At 44.0% G+C, this 27,234-nt stretch overlaps 1 protein-coding gene across 1 annotated transcript in view; it reads left to right on the forward strand.

Annotated features, from left to right (window-relative positions):
* Positions 1–27,234, forward strand: part of AFF3 (AF4/FMR2 family member 3) — a 397,189-nt gene that overhangs the window by 313,025 nt on the left and 56,930 nt on the right. Inside the window, exon 11 of the mRNA XM_015592714.2 lies at positions 349–389. Within this exon, the coding sequence (XP_015448200.1) occupies positions 349–389 (41 nt within the window). The remainder of the gene's footprint in view (positions 1–348; positions 390–27,234) is intronic.

A 27,234-nucleotide genomic window follows, 5' to 3' on the forward strand; every position in this document is an offset into this window, starting at 1 on the left:
CTACAGCAAAGTAGAATAAAACAATGATAAAATGATTTCAGGTAGGAAAAATGAAATAGCTGTGATTCTCATGGGGTCTCCTGGGACCTGTCTCACCTCACCTGTCAGCACTTCGCGCCTCCCCACGCTGCCCCTCTGGTGGCAGGCTGGCACCACGGGCGCTTCAGTTAACCCTTCAAGAATGTTCCTTTCATAACAGGACAGGGCTCTCACTGTGTTGCTAGTAGTTTAATATTTGGCCACATGGCAAAAATGTGTGTGACATGGAGTTTTTTTTTTTTTAAGTGTTAATCAAGCACATAATTTAAAAGTCAGAATATTAAATAAACATCTCTACCTTCCTTCCAGCAGGCAGCGCAGAGAACCACTCTCCACGCTCTGTCTGACAGGTATGTTTTGTCATTTTTATGAACTATAATTTGCTTTATGAAACATTGAGCCCTATTTATTGTGGCATATAATTCATAATCGGATTTTGTCCCTCAAGTATCTGGGAACTGGGATGTTAAACGTTTTTGCATGCTCGGATTTGTCATGCCTGTGTGGAGTTTATTACTGCAAAAATCGCCTTGTTGTATTTCACAGAAAGTGTGGTGAGTCCCTTGTTGTGCAGTGAAACAAGAGACAAGGAACTAGAGGAAGAGGCCTGAACGGCACAGTAAATTCTGAACTTTGGAACTGGTTGAGATCTAAGCTCATTTTTCAGCAATAAGTACTTCATTTATTCTGAGATGTTTTCTTCAGACTTTTTCCATATCATTTCCCCGGGAGCTATCTGTCTTTTGATGAGATTCTCTCTTGGAATACTTTATGCACATAACCCAATTCATGGTCCTGAGTGCCTGACTTGTTGCTCTGTGCTTCGGCTGTTTCTTTCTGACTTATATTATTGAGTGAGATCTATAGACCTAATCAACTAACACATTCAAGCTGTTTTAGACAGCCGGCTCTGCTGAGTAAAGGTAGTCGAACAGGAATATAGAAAGTCACTTTCTAGAAAGCACATGCCAGATCTTTTTTGTGTTTGATTGTTTTAGGGTTTTGGAGGTTTTTTTTACTTGCTAAAGTTTTATGTGTGTGTGTATGTGCACACATGTGCATGTATGTGTGTGTGTATGTTAAAGAATTATCAGGAGGTAAAGACAAAGTCCCATTTCTCACCACAAGTGAGGTTCTTATAATGTCAGAAATAGCTGGAGATGCCCCCTGGCCAGCTGGTAGGTACCTCAGCGTTACCTAGTGACCTGTCACCACCCTCCTTTGCTTCTCAGTTCTCTTTTGTGGAATAAGCAGTAATCGACTGTGTAAAATAGTCCAGTTCAGCTCCTCCGAAATAAAACCCATCACTTAGGCTCATTATCTCTTCTTATGAGTGGAAAGCATGTCCTCTATGGTGGCAGGCTGAGCCTGAGTATTTTTATTTCAATCGAAAAGCCTTCCCTATGACAACCACACAAGCTTGTGTGCTCTAAGAGCAGTGGCCATGTGATCTTCTGGAATTCCTTCCGGGATTTTCACAAAAGCTGACAGCAAAACTGCGTCTGAGTCTCCTGTAGAAGGAGAAAGGACTCTGGATCAAAACATTTCAAATCTGACATATTAGTTCCTTTCATCTATATTTTTATTTTTACCCTTTGACTTATTAAATAAGTGATTCCTTCAACAAAATGCACTGAGAAGCAAGAGAAGAAAGCCCTCAGTTTACAATATTGTGTCATTGCCAGTGATTACATGGTTTCTTTTGGGGAGGATTGAAAATGTTGTAAAATTGGATCATGAAGATGGTTTCACAACCCTGTAAATATGCTAAAACACACTTTAAATGGGTAAACTTTATGGTGTATAAATTATATTTCAACAAAGCTAGATATGTAAATACAAAATGTCATTATGACTCTGGTAGAATGAATGAGAACCTATTTTAGGAAAGTGTGGACACTCTCTGAAGACCTGCTTGCAAAATACAATCAGAAATCAGAAACTAGGACTGATACATCCTGAAGCTTCTTCCCAAAAGATACATGACCCTGTCCTAGGTAGGAAACGTGCATGGATTTAGTGATAGGCCATGCTGTTCCCTTTGACTTTTTTCTGATGTTCTCTCCAAGCCCTGGTCAAGCCCAGTAGTTAATCAACTAGTAAGTTAGCATCGTAGCTCCTGTCGATTATGTAACTGCTGAGCAGCACACTGTGAGACAGAAGACCATGCCCTAGAAATAGAAAAATAGAGGTTCCCATTGTCATTACACTTCCTACAGATTTCTCGAGCTTCAAATGTAATAGAACATTTTCCCTTTAAATCTGACAATTTTTCTGTTCAAAATTGGGGGAACTTGGCTCATTTCAAAGTAATGGGTTGACTGTGTTGGCCATTCTGACAGCGTAAAGCTTCCTTCTTTGTGCTTTTTTTATTCTATGTTTTCCACTAATTCAGGGCCACACTAGTAATTTCCATAAGTGTGAAGCATCTATAACCATTTAGAGATACATTTTAAAACCCTTCTTGAAAATAAGGACTTAAAACACCTACTAAATTAATTAGATTCATATTGTCTAACTTCTTTTAAGGAGAAAATGCTAACTTATCAAGTGACAGAAATCATTTTCTATCATCTTACTTATTCTGTTGAATAAACCAGCATTTTCTAGAAAATAAGCAATGTGACTCCCAGACCACTGTGTGACTTACCTGTTCTTCTGTCAGAGAACCCAGCTCAGGGCAAGAATGGAACCAAGTGAAAATTCTACCCAGGTTGTGACCACCCCCCCAAGTGGAGATCTAACCCCAATATCTCTGGCTCCTTAAAGCCTGGTGTTCATCTATTAAACATTCATTCACGCAAACTATTCTGGTTTCCTAATCTACTTTTTTCAGCCTGCAAATCACCTCTTGATACAAAATCCCATAATGATTTGACAGCACTTTCATTGCTGTCCTAAAAAAAGAGCACTTAGCAGGTCCTTCCCTAGTTCTGCCATTCTGGAGTTGAATAGACTGGCCCAGGTAAATCCAAGTCATGTGCGCCTGTCTCCCTGCCACTCAGCCACAGAACCACCTCAAGTACCTGGTGAATACAAGGATGTTTGATACAGGAATTGGAGCTGTCTTGTTTCAAGATGTGCAACTTGGTGGTGAGATCAGATTTGGTTGACTCGGGTTGTAGGGGAATGTGAGTTCACAGTACAGGAAGCTTGCTGTTGTTCTCTGCCTCCCCAGAAGAAAGCCTCCCTCCTGGGCTTCGAGATCAGACCTAATGAGACTAGTTACAGGCAAAGAGGTAGCATTTCCCTTTCCTTTCTAAAGACCATAGAAAGCTCATCCCCGTGGGTGATGGAGGGGAGAGACTATCTAGATGTTTTCTGAAAGGCAACTTTATCTGTCTTTTCACTTGTCCAGTTTCCTGGTTTAAATAGGCATTCTGGCAGAAATTCAAAATCTGGCAGTTAGACTGTATGCTTTACAGTTTAGTGAGTCCTCAATGATTAATACAGAACCTTGATCAATTAAAGCTATGGTATTTCATTACCTAATTTTAAAAATTACCTGTGGTCACTCCTAAAAAAAACCTTTGACCTTGTTTGGTTTTACCTGAACAGTAGGCTTAATTTATGACTCAGCTGAAATAGCCAAAGTGTCCACAGTTGAACATGGCATCACAGTAGCAAGTCTGGGGCGTCAGCCCAACTCACTTGTGTCTCCATACTGTGATGGGAAGGGTCATTTGTTTGGAGCGGTTTTTCTTTTCTACTGACTGCAGAGTTTTTCATCTACTTTATGCCGTTGAGCGTCAGCTGGCCTACCAGAGGCCCACTGATGCCCCAAATAATGAAAAAAAATCAAGAGACCAGAGCAGGAAGAGGGGGCAAAATTCTCTATAAGATAAACAAGCCAATTACAAGAAAACCTCAATTTGCAGAGACACTCTCCTCCCTACTTACTTCTTAGAACGTGCCTCTCAAGCATCTTGTCTTCCTGTGGATTATTGGTTGGGTTGGGTAGAGAGAGGCAGGGGAGAACAGGACTAAGTGGGCCTGTGGCTCACTTGCAAAGGTGTATCTGGTGCAGATACACTGCACTGGGAGAGCCATCCGCTGCAGGTAAAGTGGAAAATATGCGAAGTGCTGGAGGATAAGGGAAGACGTGTGTGCAGCTGTGAAGTGCCTCTGGGTGATTAACTTCCCTTCCTAAGTAGTAAACTGTAGATAACTGTGATCAAAAGAAGGGTTCGTATGATTTATCAAGCCATGCAACTGCATGTTTGCAGAGAAGCTGGAGGTCAGTACTGAAATCTAGGGCAAGGCAAGCGTGAGGACATTTCGAGGACTCAGAAGTTAATCATCTCCTTGGATCGCTTCCATCTGTCTCGGAGCGACAGAGCTGCAGCAGAGAGAGCAGGGATGCTTTATAGCAGCCAATCAGGAATTCATATTTGCTGTGAAACCTCTAGCACCATTTGCAGTAACTTCAGTTTTATAAAAATGGAGCCTAATTTCATAAGAATAAATCACATTCAACTAGAAATATGAGGAGCTGGGGAAAAAAATTGTGCTTGACTTAAAAGGAAAAAAAAAAGGAATGAACAAGAAAGCCAACATGAAAACAGTTGTAGCGACGGCACTTGGAAGGCACAGATGGCCGTGTGGTTAAATTGTGCATATAATAATCTTCTGAAATGTCAGCCCGTGACTCCAGAAATGGCTACATTTTTATAGCCTTGAAGATGCATCACTAGACTGTACGCTGTCAGCCCATCCAGCAATCTCCGGTCTAGGATCCATTTACGTTAAAATCCAAACAACTGCCACTGATTTGTTAATTTATGCTACCAGTGTTTATTGAGCACACCCTGTGGGTTCAGCTGGGCGCTGCGTGGGTGCCGGGGTGCAGGGGTGCAGGGGTGCAGGGGCAGAAGCAGCAGTCTACCCATGCTCAGGGCTTCCCCGCCCAGAGAGGCGCTGGAGGATTTGCTGCTTTCAGTTTGAGAAAGTGCTAAATTTCCAACTTGGAAGATGCCCAGGAGGCACACTGGAGGATTCGCGTCAGCCCTGCAGACCCACAGAGGTCTCTGGTCTCTCCAAAGCATGAGGCTCTTTATAACGGAATTCTTTATACCGTGTAAATAAAAACCTTCTTAAGAGCTTTAGAGTTTAGAGACACTTACATTGTCTTATTTTATGATCCTCACAACCACATTGTGAGATAGGAAGGACCCATTTTACAGACAAGAAAACTGAGCCTGAGAAGGTGATGTGACTCACCCAAGGTCATAAAGTAGCAAGTGGCAGAGCTTGGGACTAGACTCCGGGTCCTCTGACAAGCAATGCCAGTGATTCTCTCATCCTCCATCACCGGGTAGGGAAGCAGAAGGCAGGGTCAGAGACAGGGGGCTCACACCATATTTTACATTCTAACAGAGTGTACTCAGTCTGCACTAAAACTTTGTTTCTACTAATAATTATAATGATTGTAGCATTCTGGCTTAGTTATGTTTTTATCCCTATCACTTAACACAGTTCCTGACAATTAGGAAACACAATAAGTTTCCTAATTGATAAATGAAAGAGAACACTGAACAAATGAATGAATGAACTAGAACCAATGTTTTATGGTTAAAAGATGGCAGCCTTGGGCCTAAAATAGAAAACTATTCTGAGACTGCAGCTGCATGCCACAGCAGCAGGCCACCTCAGGAAGCAGAGCTAGATAGTCAGGTTCACCACTAAGGGGTTCAAGCAGGTGTCCACACCTATAAGATGCTCTAGAATTGAGAAAAACTATTAACTGCCATACAGGTAGAGAAGGGCAAAAATGGAGTTATTTTTAAAGTCCAAAAGTAGGCAAGAAAGTCGAAAGAAAAAGACTTCAAAAGATTGAAATCACCCAGTACAGTTAATTTGAGTGGAATTAAGTCAGAAATCAATAAGCAAAAGAGAGCCGCAGATGCTTAGAGAGCCTTCCCGCACAGAGTGGGGGTGAAGCCCATAACCAATCCCCGCACCCTCCCCTCCCCTCCAGCTGTGTTTCACACTATCAAAGGACTTAAAATACTCTCCTACCTTACTGTTACCAGTTATTCATGCTTCTTTTTCTTCTTTATTCATTTGATGCCTATTATGGTTCTGAGCTCCAGCCCTAGACAGGGTGTTGTGCTGGTCTCTATGGAGGACACAAAAATCCACTCCCTGCAGACTCCACTCTGTGGGAACCCATAGAGGTCGGGGAGCCCTAAGCATCCACACGACCACTGTGTGTGTGTGTGTGTGTGTTTGTGTGTGTCACATGGCAACATACACATACATCATCGTAGGTCTTATTAGTGCAGGTGCCATGGGTAGGAACCACATGAACATCCCACCTGTCACTTCATTAGTCCTCTCTACCACCTCTCAACCAAAGAGGAGGAGCTCAACATTAGGGCCCTAAAGTGATAATATTTCCAATGGAGTTTGATTTCATTTCATTTTCCAAATACTCTCCTTAAAATTCTAGTGAATCTGGGTTTCCAGAGAGACATAACTTATCCAAAGCCTTTCTGCCATAAAGCCCAGAGAGGTCTGACTTCGTCAGTACTCTTAGCCACTTCGGGAACACCCCCCATCAAATTACCAAAAAATAAACGTCACTGGCGGAGGTGCAGGTAAAACCCAGAAGTACTTTCAGAGCACAGAGGAAGGAGAGCGGGAAGGAGGCATTTTCAGTAGCATGCAAAGGACAGGTGGCATCAAGTGAAGGGAAGGGCCAGCCTTCTCTGTGGAAAAGATGGCCTGAGCAAAACGAGGCTGCAGAGGTAAGCCAAGAACAGCAGGCTCTTCTTATTCCAGGTGTGGGCACTGTAAGGAAAGGTGTCTGGACAGCCGCCTATGCAAGGGGTTGGGGTGAAGTTCTCCTTCAGCGCCACAGTGCTTCTTCCAGATGTGGAGTTAAGCCTCATCTTCCACAGAAACCTTAAATAACCACCTTACCCAACTGGCATGGCTCCTAGTCCATCAGCCCCTCATGTAGTTGCTGACACAGGAGTGTGTCCGCCCTCTGCTTCCTTTGTAACCACATCTTGAATTTTAGATAGCACTGCATACAAAATGACTGTTCAGTGATGACTTACAAATGACTTTACAACAAGAAAGACCAGGAATCCAAATCATGCCACTCATTTCTGCTTTCCCAGTAGGAAGAGAAAAATACCCAGCTTTCCCTAGTCTGCCCTCCTTTTCGGGGCATTGTGAGGCAGGCATGGGATTTTGCAATCCTTAAGCTGGGGCTGGGATTTGCTTTGGGCAATGTATTTGCCCATCTGAGTCTGAACTTTCTCAGTTGCATAAACAGGATGACAAGAGTGACCCCCCCCCCACCTTGTTAGGTTTGTGGGCAGATTAAATGAAGTGATAAGCAAAAAAAGGACTTTATTAACCTGTCTATATGATGGTGCTCACTCTATTACACCACCAAGACAAGCCTCTCACCGAGACACCATATGATACTCTAAGTACTACTGAGGGGCTTAAAAACCAAGAGAAGGAAAATATCAGAGTGTGGATTTCATGTATGAAACCATGAATACCTGATCATATGGGGCACGTCCTTACATCGACATTATAAAAATAAATATCAACAGATTCCAAGAGCCATCCTTACCATTGCTTTCTTCCAAACCATCTTCCTATTTCACTCTTTTGGAAAAGTCACCCTGGGGCATTTCCGGCCACCTTGTCCAGCCCATGGCCAAAGAATTGTTTTTATTTTATAATTTCAAAGTAAAGAATCATTATTTCAAAAGCAAACAGGAATTCTCAGGTAACACGGGTGATGGCTGGTGGAGCTCTGTTTGAGAGCTGTAGGAGGGCCAAAGAATGCAGAATGGCCACGTGCCCTTCTCTAAGGCCTGATGAGACTCACCTGTATGCACAGGAGTGGAAACCCTCAGCCTTGCTGCCCCTTCTGGAGTCACCCCATCAGTGTCCCTCACCGCCCTTGAGTCGCTGTTGGCTTAATCGACTACATTAGCACTATGAGCAAATGCAGGCTAACAGGTCTAAAATCCAGCTATTAAAAAACCCCTTAGCGCTAATTTCCACAATAAAATGGCATAGCTCCAGAAAGCCATTAAATTCTATCAGGTAAATAACACACATTTTAAAAGGTCCCAAACTTGCCTTTTACACAATAGAACATTGCAGCCTGAAAGTGACTGTTACAGTCTTTTGAATAAATAAATAAGCTGTATGAAGCTACTAATTGCACTTTAAGATGGTTTAGTGGGTTTGGGGATGCCCCTGGCTTAATGTGGAGGAATCTGCTGCCTGACACCTGAGCTGAACTGGAGGGGTTGGGAGGGGTGGAAGTAAGTTGAACCCTTTTAGTCAAAGCTCACAATGGCTATGAGCCTTCAGGAACAGATACGGTGACTCCAGATGGGGCAGACTTCAAAGGGTTTGATCCCTTTAAAAAAAGAACAATAGTGGGGACAGCTGCACAACAATGTGAGTATATTTAATGCCACCGAATTCTTCCCTTAAAAATGGTTTAAATAGTCGATTTTACATTATATATATTTTACTATGATAAAATATTTAAAAAAAAAAAAAACAGTGTACATCTTTGCATATACTAATATTCCAAGCTCTTCAGCGTGGCCCCTGTCCTATGTCTAGCATGGGAAGCAGCTGTCTCTGTCATGGGTTTCAGGTCTTCAAGTTCCCTCCTGGAGATTCCTCTGGCAGGTGACCCATCCCTCCCCTGCTCCTATAGCCAAGGGTCTATAAGCTGATGTCCACACCACCTGAGGCAACCAGCCTCAGGATGGGCCAGAGGGAACCAGCCACCCAGAGAAGGAGTGACACAACAATATTCTATTACTAGCTTTGACACTGTCATCCACAGTGTTCGCTTATTCTAGATTCATTCACAGACTAAGTCCGTAAAGTTACTGGAGGTAAAATATATAAGTAACACAACTCGAAGTTACTTTTATTGAACATCCTTGTCACTGTCATACTCCTTTTGAACACTATGTCACTGTCACTTCTAGACCAAGGACTACAGTACACCATGTGTCCGTTTGTTATTTATTTCACTTTTAATGCATCAAAAAAAAATTTTAATGTGTCCAATACACATGACATCTCAAAGTTGGAAATTAGAGAAATAAAACTATTGTGTAATTAGCATAGTTTTCAATATTTGTCACCACTGTCTACTTTTAAAAAATATATTTTTTGAAGTAGAATTATATCTGTACCTTCTTGAATAACTACTTATATTAAATTAAGTGCTTGCTATCCTGCACTGAATGTGCCAATGACTAGTTAATTAGTGGTCAGTTCTTTGAAAAATGTTTAAACTGACTATACATGAAGATAATCTAGAGTCTCTCCACTTCCCACTTTTTAAATTTTGCGTATGTGGTCATCATTCTCACTGGGCGCATCTGGGAAACTGAACTGAACATTAAAAAAACCCAAGGGCAAGAAATAATATATTTTTACAGGAGAAAAAAAAATTTTTTAAGATGCTATTTTAATACACATGTATATTTCTTAACACACATGTATATTTTCTTAACATACGATGCCACTGTCCTCAGAGGCATCACTCGTGTCTGTGCTTTAATAAGTGGAAGACCAGCTGGGGAAATTGGTGGCTGTCTGCGTGGTTTTAAAGCCAGGAGATAGATTAGGGTTGATTTTTTGGTTTTGTTTTGCTTAAAACCAAACTACTGAGCTGCATTTGATGTTTTTTTAAATTGTGAAACTATTGTTTTTGTTTTGGTTTTCTAAATCTCCTCTAAGTGTGGATAACCTGCGGAGGTCTGGGGCCTTCTTTCCCTGCTTTGAGAAGCTTTCAGGCCAGCACCTCCCATTGCCCCCATCCTCTCCATCTCCCTTCCCCAGTACATTCCTCCCAGGCAGTTCCACACAGCCACTTCACTCTTCAGACCATAGGGCCAGCTGGAGCAGGAGCCTCTCCAGCTGCTGACTCTGGGCACAAGGCCTCCCCTCCCCTCCACTCCCCATTGGTCTCCCCTGAGCCGCTCCTCTGCCCTCCCCACCCAAGCAGCCTTGGGCTTGCATCGGCCTAGCTGGCCAGCTGGCTTTTAACGACTATGTCCTGGAGACTGTAGGCTCCCTGCTGCTGTGGAAAGGTTAACGTGCTCCCCATCAGCTGGAGCAGCCTGACCTCCAGCTCCTTCCAACTCCTTCCCCTCTGCTGGCTCTCAGGCAAAGTGACTGGTGAGCCAGCTGCCACACCATGGCCCCTGGCAGCCTGTAGGATGCAGCACCCACCTCTGCCTCCACCAGCGAGCATCAGAGCCCAGCCATCTGCATCCCTGTCATTCGGGGACAGCCACCAGAGCTGCTGGATCCTGAGTACATTCCCCGGCCTGGCCTCTTCTCTCTGGAATTCTCCGTGGCTTTGATTTGAGTTCTCATGCTGCTCTCTACCCACTGCACCCCCTGCCCCTTCTTGAGAGGCAGTGCTCAGAATGTCAGTGCTTCTTAATTAATTATAGGTCAGCTAGGTTAAATATTGAAATCACACTAACTACTTGTGAACGAAAATAACACATGTGTGCAGGCACTTTCTGCTGAGTGCTATGCAGGCACAGAGGACTAGGCACTGGTTCATTTTCTGAGGGAGCATGTAAAGAAGATCACCATTTTCTTTGAGTCACTGCCCAAGCCATTGAGATGTTTAATGTAATTCTGACAGGACAGCAAGCGTGATCCTTTGCCACTGCCAGATGCTGAACACAAAGCTGAATGTTAAACCCCTCTCTGACTAGGGCACATGGTCTCCAGTGCCTCCTGCTGCCCTCTGGCCTCTCAGAATGCCCTCTGCAGGGACTCGATGTCACTAATGTCACAACAGTGCTCTGGGGCAGGTGTCATTGTCCCCATTTTACACATGAGGAAACTGAAGCCCAGAGTGATAGAATCACCAGCCCAGGACAGATCAAGCACTAGAGCTGGCGGGGGCCCAGGTTTTCAGATGTCAGTGTGGCCCTGGCAGCCCGAGCTGGTAGCAGAGACACGCTGTTGGTGGCCAGGCTGCCCAAGAGCCTTATCCTTGTTCCATCCCACTGAATCCTTTTGAAACCAGACAAAATTTGGCCCTGCCATGAGCTCACACAGCACAGGCCAGAAAACACACCCCGGGCCCAGGGCTGCTCTTGCCCACGTGTCAGAGTGTCAGGGCATCGTCACCTTTCATCCAAGAGGGCACTCTTGGTTTGTTCCACGTTTGAACGTAACACAGGAACGAACATGCATCCACCAAGGGTTCCACCAGGGACCCACTTGGTGGAATGTTCTTCATCTAGTTCTGTTCTCTCCAAGAAAGTAGTTGTAGGAATTCCAGGCCTCCTTCTGGGTTCTGCACTTGAAGATGACAAAGAACTTGAAAAGTGCCATGGTCGTACTTAGATTTATATGACGGGGAAAGGAAAGCCAAGCCCACGTTATTTCCTAAGATTTACATTTCTTAAAGGGTTTCTTTTCTTCCAGCTGGCTGGAGAAATAGTAGCTATTCACTAACATTTCAAAATCAGGGCCAGATTTTGCTCACGTCACTACAGCAACTCTGAACCCCATGGGCCTCTGAAATGTGGCCCCACCCACATAGTGTTCCTTTGGGCGCCAACACCACCCACCCATTTTCCTGGCCCCAGTCAAGACAAGTGAAGCTCCAAGGTGGTAGAGGCCACACAGACTGTCTCTGCATGTCAGAAGGTCTATGACAGCAGGGGTTCAACCAGTACGACTCCTGTCCTCCTCAGGCCCTGGCTCTGTCACAGACTCACTCGTGACTCCAGGCACAGAAGCTTTAGTTCTCCCACACCTGCATACACAGCTCTTCCTTCATTCCCCCTTCTGCTCCTCCCTCCGGCTCACCTGGCCCACACCTACTGTACTTCAGGTCACAGCTGAAACAGGGCTTCCTCCCTTTGCCATCCGTTCCCATGGCACCCTCCACTTGCCTCTTGGTGTCACTCGTCACTGTTGTAATGAGCTGCCTAGCTTCCTAACTTCCCCTGGAAGACAAGCTCCGTTTCATGCCTGTCAGGTCTTGGCACCCAGTGCAACAGCTGATGCATGGCCTTAACACTCACTGGCCCACTTGATACCTGAGCCTTTTTTCTCATCTGTTAAGTATAGATAGTAATACTCACTCTATCCACCTTGAAGCATTTGTCAGGCCTTAGGAGATTATTTTCACAGAAGAGCTATGTGAATCAAAAAGCTGACTACAAGCAGTACATGTTTTTAGTAATACAGTTACTATAAAAAAGAACAAAGACACTTGGATAGCTATAACTCTTGGTGAGTAATAAAAAATAAAGTCAAAACACCCTGTTCCCTCCTTTATCTTTAACCCTTGGCCCCCAACCTAGGGGAGGGCTGGTGACTTTTCTCCAACAGTAATCAATGAGATAAGTTACACAATGGCAATGGCAGTAAATATAAAAGCAATTACTGAGGTGGCAATTTTAATTCAGAATCATTTTAATTATATGGGACTCCCACTTATTTAAAATCTTGTTTCCACAGAGCCATCTCTGAACATTCAAACTACCCCCACCATGGTTACCTTGTGAGGGCCTGAGAGATTCTCTTCCTCCTTTATGTTAGTGAGCAGCTCAGGGAGTGCAGGCAGAGAGGTGGCTGGGTACATGACAGGCAGGACCTGGCCCCATCAGGAGATTGTCACGCTGCTCTTTCGCAAACCTTTGCACACTGGGCTTCTGTGTCCCAACCCAGTAGGCCTGAAGTCACAGGAATGGCATTTCTCATGTGATGCTCCAGGCCAGTAATAGCTGCAGTCACTGTGCATCCGAGGCTATGCCTGCACGCCGCCCCGCCCCGTCACAAAGTTATGGGTGGTGCCTCCTTCACTCTTAACATGTCCTGGTTTAAACCACTGTGAGAAATCACCTCACACCCAGTGGGATGGCTAATATGAAAAAGAAAAAGAGGAGAAGGAAGGAAGTAAAGAAGGAAGGAAGGAAGTAAAGATGGAAGGAAGGAAGGAAGGAAGGAAGGAAGGAAGGATAGAAAGAAAGAAAGAGGAAAAATAGCCAGCCCCTGTGGGACAATGTCCACAGAGAAAAGAATTACAACCATAATAGCATTAGTTGCAGAAAAAAAAATCAGATCGTAAAAACAACAATTTTATGTTCTCTTTACATTGTCAAAATGCTGGAAGTCATCCAATAATTTCTGTTAGAGAACACATTCATATGATCTGCTCAAGCCAGTCTTCCCCAGATATGTGATTATTAGTTTTTAAAATTCTTTATTAAACTCGTAGGAGCATCAGTTTATTTGTTTCACTCTACGGATCATATAGTTCATCCACTGGTCCTGTTAAGGTAGAACTGATTCATATGCACATATTTATATGAAAATAATCACTGCTATTTCCTACCTCATTAAATGCCATGTTGGACAGGCCTACATGGCAAGAAACTGAGGGTAGCCTCTGGACAACAGCCAACAAGAAACTGATACCTTTAGTTCACAACCTTTAAGGAACTGAAACCTGCCAACAACTGTGGGAGTGAGCTTAGAAACAGATCCTTCCCCAATTGAGCTTTCAGATGAAATCAGTGGCAATACCTTGATTGCGGGTTTTGAGAGACCCTGAAGCAGAAGATCCAGCTAAGGTTCTCCCAGATTTCTTGTCGGAAACCAGCCGACCAAGTCAAACCAGGTCCCTGAATGGGGGAGCGGGGACTGAGAAAAAAGAGAAGACAGACAGGGTGCAGGAGGGAGAACAGATCTCACAACTGTCTCTCCGAGTTTATTTCTTATCCTTCTTTTAAACACAATCTGTTCCTTTGTGTATCCCCAAATAACATAATAAAAGTAACATCCTGAAGATCCAGGTACAATTGACACTTCCTTTGACACTCCCTTTGACACTCCCTTAGGCTATACTTAATCTTCTTTTTCCTGGAATTCCACAGAACCAGCCTTTTCTTTTTTATGCAAGCAGGCCTCCCGAGACAATCCATGCACTCTTTTGAATTTGAGGAGCTTTAGCTCCCTACAGGGAAGGAGGGAAGAAGGGAGGAAAAGAGGAAAGAAAAAAAGTGTTGGTGAGAATGTGAAGAAATTGCAACCCTTGTGCACTGATTGTGGGGATGTAAAATGGTGCAGCCACTATGGGAAAAAAAATGACAGTTCTTCAATAAGTTAAAAATAGAACTACCATATCATCCAGTAATTCTGCTTTGGGATATATACCCCCAAAGAATTGAAAACAGGGTTTCAAAGAGATATGTGCACACCCACGTTCATAGTGGCATTATTCACCATGGCTAAGAGATGGAAGTGACCCAAATGTTTTATCGGTGGATGAATGGATAAATGAAGTATGTTAAATACATTCAGTGGGATATTATTCAGCCTTAAAAAAAAGAAGGAAATTCTGACATGTGATACATAATGTACTTTGAGGACATTGCGCTAAATGAAATAAGCCAGTCACAAAAAGATAAATACTACATGATCCCACTTATATGAGGTGCCTAGGGTAGTCAAATTCAGACACACAAAATAGAATGGTGGGTGCCAAGTGCCATGGGCTGGAGGAGGAGGCAATAAAGAGTTAGTACTTAATGGGTGCGGAATTTCAGTTTTGTAAGATAAAAAGAGTTTCGAGTATGGATGGTGGTAATGGAAGCAAAACCGAGTGAAATGTCCAGGTTTAGACCACAGATTATATGGTCACCCTAATTATAAGTTATTTTGAATTAGTGTCAGTCGTTGTTACTCACGGAAACACTTTCAGTGGAAGCTTTTATTTCTAACTATGGAATAAAAGCCTCTTCTTGATGAAAAACTCTCCCCTCCTGGCAGGCAAATGGGATGAGTTTTCAGGACACTTGCTTGGATTGGGCGACATAATAGGAAGCAGAGAATGAGGCCACCAGGGAAGAGAAATCCAACTTATCCCTCCATTGACCAGGGACTGGGTTTTTTGGGAAAGAAAGTTTCATTGCAGTTCTGGAGTGCTAGTCCAGACTTTGGAGGGCCAAGGGAAAGGGTTGCATGTCCAGGGCACATCCAAGAGATGGGTGGGGCCTTCGGTGAGCCTTACAATTGACGGAGCCCTCTTCTGTGTCCTGCTCAGGCTGCCTTTTCTGCAACAGCCCACAGTACCTCCATCTTCAAGACTTAGCTAGTAGCTGCCTGTTTCTGAAATGCCCTCCTCCATTGCAGCTCCACTGAGAACCCCACATTCTCCAACAGGTCAGCTCGTCCATGAAGTGAGCCCAGGCCTCTCTCCTCCATTTGGGCCCCTTGGCAGTATCACACCTGTGTAAAAGCACCCATGTCCATTCTCCCGAGTCCTGTAATCTTCCCCCACTGACCTTATCTCCTTCATTAGCAGATAAACTTCTTGAGGGAAATGTGAAGACAGTGTCAAGTCTTCTCTTTATTTCTATGGTAGGTGTTCACTAGCTACCATAGACCATGTTTTGTTTTCTAACACCATTGCTATTTCTTAGTTGGTATTTGACATTTCTACATCTTCACCTTCTGCCTTTCAATCTTCATGCAGTGCATCCTCACTGGTGTCACTTCTGTCTCTATGCTTTCCGGTGAAGGTCATCTGTTGGAAGTCTTCGCGCTAAAGTGCTGGTAGTGACAGAGATCCTCAAGAAAGTGCAGGAAGGTCTAAATAATAGGGCCTGAAGGAGAAGATTTGCTTCCAAAAGGATTTTTTACCTTATATATGAGAATAAAACTGGCACCTGCCACAACAAACGTGAGCTGGGGAACTGGACTGTAAATTTGCAGACACCACTTTCCCTCAGCAAAACATCCCAAAGGGTGTGTCTCTGTTAATGTAAACATCATTGCCAAGCCTGTCCTGTTGAATTAAACAACAGCTTTCAATGTTCTGTTGTCCAAATGCAACAAAAAGCAGCTTAGGGCGGGTGGAGCTTGGCTGTTTTGGACGTACCAGTGACCCTTCACTGTTGGCATTCTCTACACCTGCCCTGGAAGGCAATTCAGTACATTCCTTTTTGAAGTCATTTCGAAAGTTGTAAAAGGCAGTATTTTAACCCTGAATTTTGTGACTTTGAAATAGACTCAGATGATATTTTATCTCCTCTTTATTTTTATCTTCTAACTGTTCTTCCATCATAATGTCTGTTGTATTACGTTGCTCTTAAAATATAGCTTTGGCAACCTGAAATGAGTTCCCAGGTCCCCAAACTTCTCTTTTGGTGACTAATTGTAATTAATCTTCTCACATATCATTCCATCTAGGATCCTGTCACATAACCCAGAAGACACTGCAAAATTGCAAGCAGGAAATCACCCACATGTTATTTAACAGTGGTGCTGTTGCCAGGGCTGGTTTGTCTGTCTTCCTTGAGGAACCCATCCACAGATTTTCCAGGCATGCTCCCTCGGTGCTTGGCACCGTATATACCTTTTTTCACATTGGATGGATAAGAAAGATGACACCTAAGGTTGCCAGGTTTAGTAAATAAAAAATACAGGAACAACAAATAATTCTTTCATATAAGTGTGTCCCTAATTTTACATAGTAGTCATTGTTTATCTGAAATTCAGATTTCACTGCGTGCCCTGTATTTTATGTAGCAACCCTACCCAAACCATATTTTGATAGAAACATCATTAAGAAAAAAATGTTCCGTAAAAAGTATTTGATCATTGTTGGACATTCCATAAGAAAACATCAAGGTCTTGGCGGGGGCATCCACATATAAACTGGGTGCAGCTTAAATTAAAATTCTGTCTCACTCTTCAGGAGAGCCCCCTTAAAAAATGAGTACTTTCTTTTCAGTAGAGTAAGCATCTCAATTTTAGTAGAAGCCATGCACAGTGGTTCCTCTTCAGATCAGATTCTGTATGTGTGTCTCCGTGTGGGGGGGTTGTGCGCTGTACCTGTGCATGTGCAGGACCCTCAGGTACGCGGGGAAGAGCCATGTGCAGGTGAGAGACATCTGGCTGAAGCCCGCTCCCCGCCCACCTCACCATGTGTCTTGATGAAAATCATCAAGACGTCAGCTTTCCATGAGGCATGGGTTGTTGTCCCAGTACCATACTGACCTTTTGGTGCCATTTTTAATTTGTATTTTGCTTAGTTATTTGTGCCAATGCTGTCTGTTTCGATAAAGTGGAAGCTTTTTTTCTTCCTGACACTGAAGAGAATAGCTGACCTCTTTCTCACTGTCTGGGATCAGGCCGGGGAGACTTTTTTGTTGACTTCTAAGAATAGCAGGTGATGAGCCGAGAGTGTTACCCCCAGCATGTGGCCCGCAGGGCTCTGAGACTCATTAACAGGACCACGTGTGGATGACACTTTCTTTTAAGCTCTGTTTCTTAAGCACTAGGACTCCCTTGGTTATCCCGTCATATTAATTATTCATTGCCTAACTTTTTTCCAACAGTAATTAATGAGATAAGTTACACAATGGCGATGGTAATAAATACTGTAACATAAAAGCAATTACTGAGGTGGCAATTTTAATTCAAAATTATTTTAATTATGTGGGACTCTCACTTATTTAAAATCCTGTCTCCACAGAGCCTCCTTTGAGCATCCAAACTGCCCCACCATGGTTACCTGGAGAAGGTCTGAGAGATTCTCTAAACTGGTTTGAATATGAGGGCTTGACCACTAGTTAAAAAGCGGTCTGCCCGAAGTCACCCTTTAATGTGCTAAAAGACCCCACCATGGTTACCTGGAGAAGGTCTGAGAGATTCTCTTCTCTCTTTACTTTAGTGAGCAGCTTGGGGAATGCAGACAGGGAGGTGGCTGGGTACATGACAGGCGGGACCTGGCCCCCTCAAATGAGGGTCCCGGAGCCCAGAAGGCACTTTTGTTTTAGAGGAGGATAAGGTGGGAGGACCCCACGGGAACCCGCGTCCTGGGCCAGCGGCCGGCACACTCTCGTAGTCTTTCTGTGCAGACGGTCCACACTGGGTTTAATGCTCTGTGGTTTCCTTCTGGAATTCTTAATAATTCATCTTTGAATTTATGTTCCTTAAGCGAAGGCGACTGAGACAGTGGAGCGTGCCATAGTGGCTTGGAGCCTTGGCTGGCGTATGGTTCCGCCATCCAGGGCCAAGTTCCCAGCTGCCTGCACCCCTGTACAGTGCGCTGGCCCCACCCAGTATCCCCCTCTCCACTCCACACAGTGACTGCTGCCATCTTGCACCCCAGGGGGCATGGGCGCACAAGCGGTCAGGGTAGGGCACCCATGCCTGGGGCACCGTGGTCACCCTCTCTGCCCAAGCTGGTGGTGCTGGGGCCCATTCAGTGGGCAGAGAGATGAGCCTCTCCCCTACCCTGATGTGGGTGCCTAGTGTGTCCTGCTAAGAGGATCACAATACCCTTAGGGGTCACCCTTTCCATGTTGCTGAGGTGGCCAGCCTCGGGAAGGGAGATTCCTGGCTTCACTTCACTACTCCTAGCCAAGGCACCACATAACAAGTCCTTTGGATGCCTGTGAGGGTCTGTACAGGCCCACAAGTATCCTAGTGCCCAGAGAGCATGACAAGAAACAGCAAATAACACGATGACCAGTTGAGAGACCATGGAAGAAAGGAATGAGGAAGTTTATATTTTAATGCCTGTCATGACACTTCTTTTCCTGCATTCTGAACAGTCAGCTGACCTACTCCTTTGGCAATGGGCCCTGCAAGCGATGTGGCAGGTCCTGACTCCAAGGCTTGGGAAAGCTGGGTCACTGGCCTTACTTAGCATATGAAAAGGCCTATCTTTTAAGTTGTTATGGTTGTAATGGAGCATTTTCTCTCACATAACACTCTGAGATCCCAAATGTGTTTTGCTTCTTGGAATTAACTGAGGCACATACTGCCAGGCATGCTCAAATGGTTGACTCCATGCCTTCCTCCTTGTCTCTCTCCTTCCTACCCCCAGAATTCTCCTGTGAACTCCCTAAAACTCATTTTATCTTCATTGGAAAAAAAAGTAGGGCTACCTTTGAAGCAGAGAAATTGTGATCAAAAAGGCAAGCCAGAGAGTGAACGGGAGCTCCCTGTGCATAGGGAGCTCCAGTCCTGTCTTGTCCCCTAGAGCCCAGTTGGGCCCTAACTGCATTTTCTAACCCCTGTGTGTGCAATGGGGGGACAGGCCTGGCTTGTCCTGATGCTCGGGACCCATCAGATGCTGCTGGGAGAAGGCCAGCAGGCAGAGGTTGTATTAAGCAGTGTACGATGCCTGGTGATACTGCTCCTTTTCATGGAAAGCTTGTTTCTGAGAGCAGGTTTGATCCCATTGTCTGTGGAATAATAAAGCCAATAAAATTCTACTGATCACTTTCCAGTTCATTTCTTTCTCCTCCTTTTTCTTGCCACCTCCTCTCTCCCTCTTTGCTCAGCCTGCCCATAAAACAATCTTTCTATTCTCAGCAAACCTTAAAGAAACAGAGGCCTGGTTCAGCCATTCTTTTCCTTGAATAAGATGCCGTCATCATAATTTCCTTCTCCCAGGGTCAACTCACTCTTAGCTTCTGCGTTTGGGTGTCGCTTTCAGTCCTGAGCCTCCACCTGATTGTTGTCTTGGGGGCTCAGCCTCGTCAGAGCGTGGTGGAGAGCCCACGGTGGGATGACCTGAAAAGTTTACCCCTCATTATTTACCCGGACTCTAAATCTTTAAGACTAAGAGTTTTATCTCAGAATTTAGAACTTGAGATACACCATCTTCTTTTGGACCTATGCCCTCCAGCTTCAAGGACATGAATGAACCTGGTGCTTCCTGCCCTCACCAGTCTCAGGACAGTGCTGGCCAGGGAGTGAGAGCAAAGCACCATCCATTCCTAATGGCAGAAAAACCCTCATTGACCTAAAATGAGAATCAAAGCGCCCTGAGAGTGACCGGCTTAGGTGGATAATGCCTGTGTGGCTTATCCTCAAAGTCACTTTACACACAACGAGAGAAGAATCTCCAGCCCCAGAACAGTACCTGGCATGTCAGAGGCTCAGTACATAGTTGTCAAGGGAGTGTTTGTGATCACCTAGACGCCTGAAGTTGCGAAGCCGGGAGTTACGCATCAGTTCAGCTGTAATACAGTCATCCTTCATGCACATTCGGGGAGAAAACACAAGACAGCACGTTACAGTCAACTCAGGACGACTGCCACCCATGCCTTCTGGCTCTAGTGTTCTCTGGGTGTTTTTTTGGCCTTCCTACCAATCATCCTGAACGGGGAAAAGGAAAAGAATTCACATGAAATGAATGTAACTTCTAGTTAGAAATTCTAATAGTAGGCATTTCTAGGGATAAATAACTAAAATGAGGGCACCAGGATTTTCTTTTTAATTACCTATAGATGTTGAGAGTGAGAGGGACCTACACATTATCTAGACCAAGCCCATCTCTTGTTAGATGAGGAAGTAGAGATGCACAAGGATGTCGTTGGCACAGCTATGATTATAGCCTGGCTGCGCAGGCTTTAAGGCTGCATGGCTCTCTCGAATCTTAGCTGGGATGGCCCATCAGGCCAACCTTGTTGATCACATAGCCAGGACCTGGCTGGTTGGGTTCGTTGCATGTGCCCAGGTCCTCAGTGATGGAGCAGGCTTTCCGTGTGAGGGAGACACTATTGACTGCCTATCCAACAGCCACCCTCCTCTTCCTTACGAAGAGAACCCCTGTTTGGGTCACACTATGCCAAGTGGCAGGTTCCTCAGGGGAGGTTGGCAGTTCCCAGTCCTAAGGGGTGCACACTGGTGGTCTCAGAGAGTCTTAGTGGTCGTCTTAGCCTCGCTATGGAAGCGGTTTAGTCATGGACATGCGACGTGGTACAAACCAGGGAGGCAGGAGGAGTGGTCTCCTTAATATGGGGATCCAAAGGAGACATTCCTTCCTCTGGACATCATCATCTACATGTCATGGCTGTAGCAGCTGTCTGCAGTGAGGAGAGTCAGGCTGAAGACAAATCAAGGATGGCAATAAGGAAAGGTGGAGGGCCCTGTGTCCTGATGGGATGAGCCAGTCCTGGCAATGCCCCTCCTCAGGGCTTCCTGTGAAGAGACATGCCTGGCCTCACTGTGTTTCTGCTTATTTTGGTTACAGCCCTGTCCCCATCAGGAAACATTCTATCAGCTGTGCTGTTGCACAGCCTTGGAAAAGGCACAGAGGAATAACAGAAACACCTGAATAGTGTTTTACACATTTTGCCCTGAGAGTCCTCATCCAGGGAACAAACCCAGCTTGGTTTACAACAGCTAACAAGGTCACAGCTTGAACTGGTGCGGCCACAAGCCCGCGTCTCAGATGCTGTAATTTGGTTTCCGTAAAAATCCCGTTTGCTCATCCTCCTTAAGTCTTGTATTCCTTGGTGAGATTCAAATTAAATACCACATGCTGCTGACATTGAGAAGCTCACTTTATTTGCTTTAAGCACAGGGGAGTAGAATTGGTTTATTCAGCTAGAGATTGGGTTAAGAGGAGGGTTTTCAGGAGCCACACATAAGTGCAGACTAAGAAGGTACAGCCATTGCTCTGGGCCCCTCCAGCCTCCGTTGGGAGCTTCCCTTGACCTTGTTCAAGATCATAGCTATCTGGAGCTTTGCACTAAAACAGCCAAGTTTATGGAAATGAAAGAGGAGACTTCTAAGAAGTAGTGTTGGAAAGCACATGTGCCATGTGGTCTTGAACACGCCATGCTACGTCACTTTTCTGGGGACTCAGACTAGCTGACCACCCAAGTTCCTTCCTGAACAAACATTTTCTAATGCCGTGTGATTACTAGGTGGGTAATGCAAGTTAAGAACACTGGTAACACCTTTTCTAACATGATAGCCTCAACAAGTTTAACTGTTGAGGCTATCATGTTAGAAAAGGTGTTTAACTGTTGAGGCTATCATGTTAGAAAAGGTGTTACCCAAAATTAAAGACTGTTAACCTACGTTTATTGAGCACTTGCTGTATGGTAGGCACTGTGCTAATTAAGAGCATTACATATGTTTTCTCATTTAGTTCACCTAACAACCCTATAAGGTTGGCACTATTATTACCCCCTTCATATACCAGTGAGGCAGCTCAGACTCAGAGAGGTTAAGTAACTTGCCATAGGTCACACAGCCACCAAGCAGAGATGATAAAAATATCCATCTAGGTCTGTCTGATTCTAAAGTTTACACACCATTGTCTCTCAAGAGGCAGAATTATCTAGATGTGCCTGACTAAGGCCAGAAAGGCTGATGATTGACCCAACTTGCTGGGAGGGTTTGACTCCACAGCACAGGTTGTCATTAGGAGCCCAAGGCCTGGTACCAGCCTTTTTCCACCACCAGCCAGGTATGCAACCTTGAGCAGGCAATTTAACCTCTGTTTGCCTTCTGTAAAGTGGACATAATGATATTTGGCTTTTCTATTTCATAGGTTTATTGTGAGGCTCAGAGGAGGGAGTTGAAAAAAAAATGCTTTGAAATTTTTTGAAGACCCATATCATTTTAAGTGTCTATACTATGAAAAGTAGTCAAGTAAGGACAAGTGACACAAGAAACAATATGTTAGGAACACATCAAAATTAAAAATGTTTTTGTTGCAGGCAATATAATCAAGAAAATAAAAAGACAACTCAGAGAGGGAGAAAATATTTAAAAATTATATATCCGATAAGGGACTTTTATCCAGAATATATAAAAAACTATTACAATCCAATAATGAAAATTTTTTCAGGGCAAAGGATTTAAATAGACATTCCCCAAAGAAGATATACAAGTGGCCCATAAGCACATGAACAGACGCTCAGCCTCGTTAGTCACCAAGGAAATGAGCGTCAGTGCCACATTGAGCTCCCACTTCACACACCCACCTCTAAGGGTAGGATTGAAAAGGTGAATAGTAGCAAGTGGTGGCAAGCATATGGAGAAATTGACCCCTCATATACTCCCAATGGGAATGCAAAGTGGTGCAACTGCTCTGGAAAGCCGTCTGGCATTTCCTCAAACAGTTAAACATAGTTGCCACAGGACATAGCAGTTCCACTCCTAGGAGCATACCTAACAGAAGTGAAAATGTATGTCCACGCAAAAACTTGTACACAAATGCTCATAGCTTTATTCATAATAACCAAAAAGCGGAAACAGCACAATATTCACTAACCAGTGAATCAATAAATGAAATGTAATATATCCATACAATGGAATATTGTTCAACCACAATATTGTACTAATACATGCTACAACATTGGATGATCCTTGAAAACGTTATGGCAAGGGAAAAAAGCCAGTCACAAAGGATCACAGACTGTATGCTTCCATTGATATAAAATGTCCATAATAGGCATATTTATAGGAATAAAAAATAGATTCATGGTTGCCTAGGGCTCAAGGACCACTTGAGGAGGGAGAGATGGCCATTGACTGCTAATGGGTAAAGGATTTCTTTAAAGGGGGACAAAAATATTCTAAAATTAAATTGTGATGATGGTTGCACAGTCCTGTGAGTATACTAAAACACATTGAATTATGGTGAATCGTGTGGTATGTAAATTATTTCTTGATAAAGCTGATTTTTTTAAAAAGAAGTCAGAGAGCTCTGGTAAATTGTTATTGCCACATGGTTTATGGAGTTCCCATGAGGGCAGCTGTGTGAGGCTGCCCTGGATAAAGGCCTCCTTGAACTGAAAATATCCATACGTAAGTTTAAGAACTAGATAAATAAGTAGTCGGGTGGCAGGACCTCCAGAACCTCTTTCTTCCAGGACTGTCATGATGAATCATAGAACCCAGTAGGTCCTGCACATCCCCACAGTGTGCTTCATCTCTAGAAGCAGCCCCTGGGCAATGATGACAAGGTGAGAAAGAAGCTTGGGCGAGCATTAAATTATGATAGGCCAGAATCTCAGCATTCCACTGTAGACCAGATGGCTGAAAAGCAGTCAAGTTGGAAGATTTGCCGCCTGTGTCCAGCGGCTGTGGGGCTGGGGAAACACATACCGAGGAAGTGAGCAGGCTGGAGGGAACACTGCTGAGCTCATTCATCTGCATGGCCAACTTGCTCTTAGCAGCTAGAGCATGAGCATTTACACCTGGCAGTGCCCTCCCCACCCATCAGTCAGATAGCTCAGCCTCATGGAGGCTGGTGCCCTTGTACTTCACTCACTCCATCTCCCCACACTCCCACCCAGATGGCCATCGTCTAAGCCATGTTTCATCTCTTTCTGTCAGAGGAGTGGTCATTCTAGTGGGTCTTTCCAGCTTTCTGGCAGCCAGGCCCAGGCCTTCTGGGGCTATTGCCACATTGCAACTCCCAACCCAAATGTCCAGAAAAGAATGTTGAATTCCTGCTCTAGGGTGTTTTCTTGGCCAAGAAGCACTTTTCAACTCAGTGTCACTGATGGTGCCACCCACCTGACTGTAAGGGGAGCAAGGTTGTGTCACCAGAAGGCAGCTGCTTCTTGACACAGTCTCTCAAATGGTGCCCAAGGACAGGATAGAAAGGCACCTACAAGCTGGTCATGCTTAGCTGTGTGGCACAGAAGTAGCCTGGCCAAACCAAGGCAGGGTTTTCATGGAAGCATTCTACATGAGGACAAGCCCAGCATCCTCCAGGGTCCCCCTCCGGCAGGACTCCCAGCTTAAATCCTGTCCATCACACTAACAGGGTGTGCACACGTTTCTCCACTTCACAGTGATATTTACATACCGCCCCACCCCAGCAAGAGCACTTCCATCTGAAGGAGGTACCAGAGCTCTGCCACATTCAGAGCTTTCAGTCCAGAGAAGATAGCTGGGTGGAGAATGTTCTCTAGCAAGTCTTTATCTAAAAATAAAGAAGACATTATTTTAGAAACAGACAGAAGCTATCAACAAACCCAGGAATATTTGGGAACCAACATGTATTTGTACATTATTGTTATTTTCTCCTTGATGGAGTCACATGTGGGTCTTTATTCAATGGAAAGTAAAAGTCCGTCCCAAATATGTCCCAGAGCTCCAAGCTGTGGCTTTTTTTGTCTTGATCCAACTAGAAGAGAACATTCTTCATCCATCCTAAAACAAAAACCTGATAAATCCAAAAACAGGACTGACTCCAGAACAAAAGAATTTATATTCCTTAGCAAATATCATTAGTCAGGTGGTAATGCTGTAAACTCAGGAGTCCTAAATTCAAGAATTTTGGTGCTATTCAAGCAGATTCCTCAAGCCATCGTGCCCATCTAAGGTAGGGGACGCAGAGCATCAGGCAGAATTCATGGCTTATTGTCATCTATGACATGTAAGTTCATAAAAGATGTAAATCCAGGAAATGACAATGGCCCCATGAGGTGACATCTGTGCTCTCTGATATCTTAAATTGGTGGCCAAGCCTCTGGGTTCTTTGGTTTATAACAGAATTCTATATGCTGCAACAGCATCAGCAGTGAAATGGGAGGCATAATTTATGTACACGTTTGTAGACCTTCTGTATTACTGAATTTCTCTCCTGCTAACTGTGGCACATTCTGTTGACTTTTATCCTTCCCTAAGGCACCCAGAAGGTTTCGGAGACCTTTAGGATATGCACAGTTCTGTATATGTCTTCTTCATGGCTTTAATCCCTTCCCCAGGCCATTCTCTATTCTTGTACCATCCTAGTTCACAGTAAAGGAGCTGTGTGGCCCACCCCTTGCTTCTCACCTTTACGAGATGGTCTTACCTGAGCCCTAAGATTGCCCCTTCAGGCTGAAGCCACCATCCCACTTGAAGTTTTCACATATGCCAAGCTACATCCCCCATGTTTATTTTTTGGACCTAAATGTAATGTTTGGCCTTCTTAAAAGTCACCTTATATTGAAAAGCAGTCTTCTAAATAACCATTTGATCAAAGGAGCATTTAAAACTACTACAACAATCTGTTTAGAAGTAAAGAAAATAAAAACACAATATAATGAGGATGAGCATACTCAGAGGCAAAACAATAGTCCCAAGTGTTCCCATTAAGAAAGAATAAAAATTGCTGAAAAAGCCTTAAACTCAAGAAGTTTATAAAAGTATTGAAAAATAAACCCGAAAAATGTAGAAGAAAAGAAAGCCAGAAAGTTCTAGAATTATTACATAGACCAAGAGCTGTTCCTTTGAGAATAAAATAAAATAGAAAAATTTTTTAAATATAATGAAGAAAAATGGAAAAGAAAGCAAAATTCAGGATAAATGATATACTAGATACAATTTTTCTATTTTAAGAGAATAGAAATTTTGTGGAATAAATACATAAACTTGAAAATATGAATTAAATAGAATTTTTTGTAAAAAATAAATTAACAAAATTGACAAAAAAGAAATGGACAATAACCAAGTAATAAACTGTAAAAGATACCAAAGAATTGCCATTCTAAAAGGCTGTAGGAGGGAAACATGGTGGAGTGAGAGACGTCCCCAGAACTCTACCCTTGAAACAACAATAAGCTGAACATCTAAAACTCAACAAAAAACACCCAAACTTTCACACCAGCACATCTGAGCGTCAGATCTGCGCATAAGAGGTACCATAGGTCAGAACCCCAGGTGTCGGGCGGTGGACCAGAAGTTATAAAGAAGCTGCCTCTCTCAGCCACCGGAGCCCCCTGCAGGAGGAGGGGAAAGGGATAAGGAGTGGCGAGTTCCTTCAGTGAGTTCCCCAAACAGCCCTGCCTAGGAAAGCTGTAGGACTCAGTATCAGGACAGAAAGCAGAGAAGTGGGATGGGACCACAGAGGAACAACAGTTGATTTTTACTGGCCCTGGTTGCAAAACTGAGGCTAAGCCACAGCCCCCAACCCCCAACCCAGAGGGTCCCTCCCTCCAGACCCTCCGACACGATCACTGCGGAGCCCCAGGGAAATCTGAGCAAACGCTGCCGAGACAGTCACTGACACTGACAGGGACTGAAACTGAGGGTAGCGAGAGTGATTAAATATCTACAGGGAGCCAAGAGGCTTAGACACCACCTACTGGAAACCAAAATCTACAGGGAGAGGCTTAGACACCACCTACTGGAAACCAAAAGAAAAGCACCTTCTTTGCAACAGGCTAAAGAGAGACCTTTATATAATAAATCTTATTTTATTTCAAATAGCAGAATACACTTCCATTAATGCCTAGGTGGACAAATAGTCCATTAAACACCATGGCCAACCAAGGTGACAAGGAAGCTCAGAAAGAAAATGAAAAATCTCCATAAAAATAAGCTTAAAGATATAAAAATGTACAATTTAAGTGACAAAGAATTCAAGCTTACGCTTCTAAAAACACA

This window comes from Pteropus alecto, unplaced genomic scaffold (genome assembly GCF_000325575.1).
Source record: "Pteropus alecto unplaced genomic scaffold, ASM32557v1 scaffold186, whole genome shotgun sequence".
Classification (NCBI taxonomy): domain Eukaryota; kingdom Metazoa; phylum Chordata; class Mammalia; order Chiroptera; family Pteropodidae; genus Pteropus; species Pteropus alecto.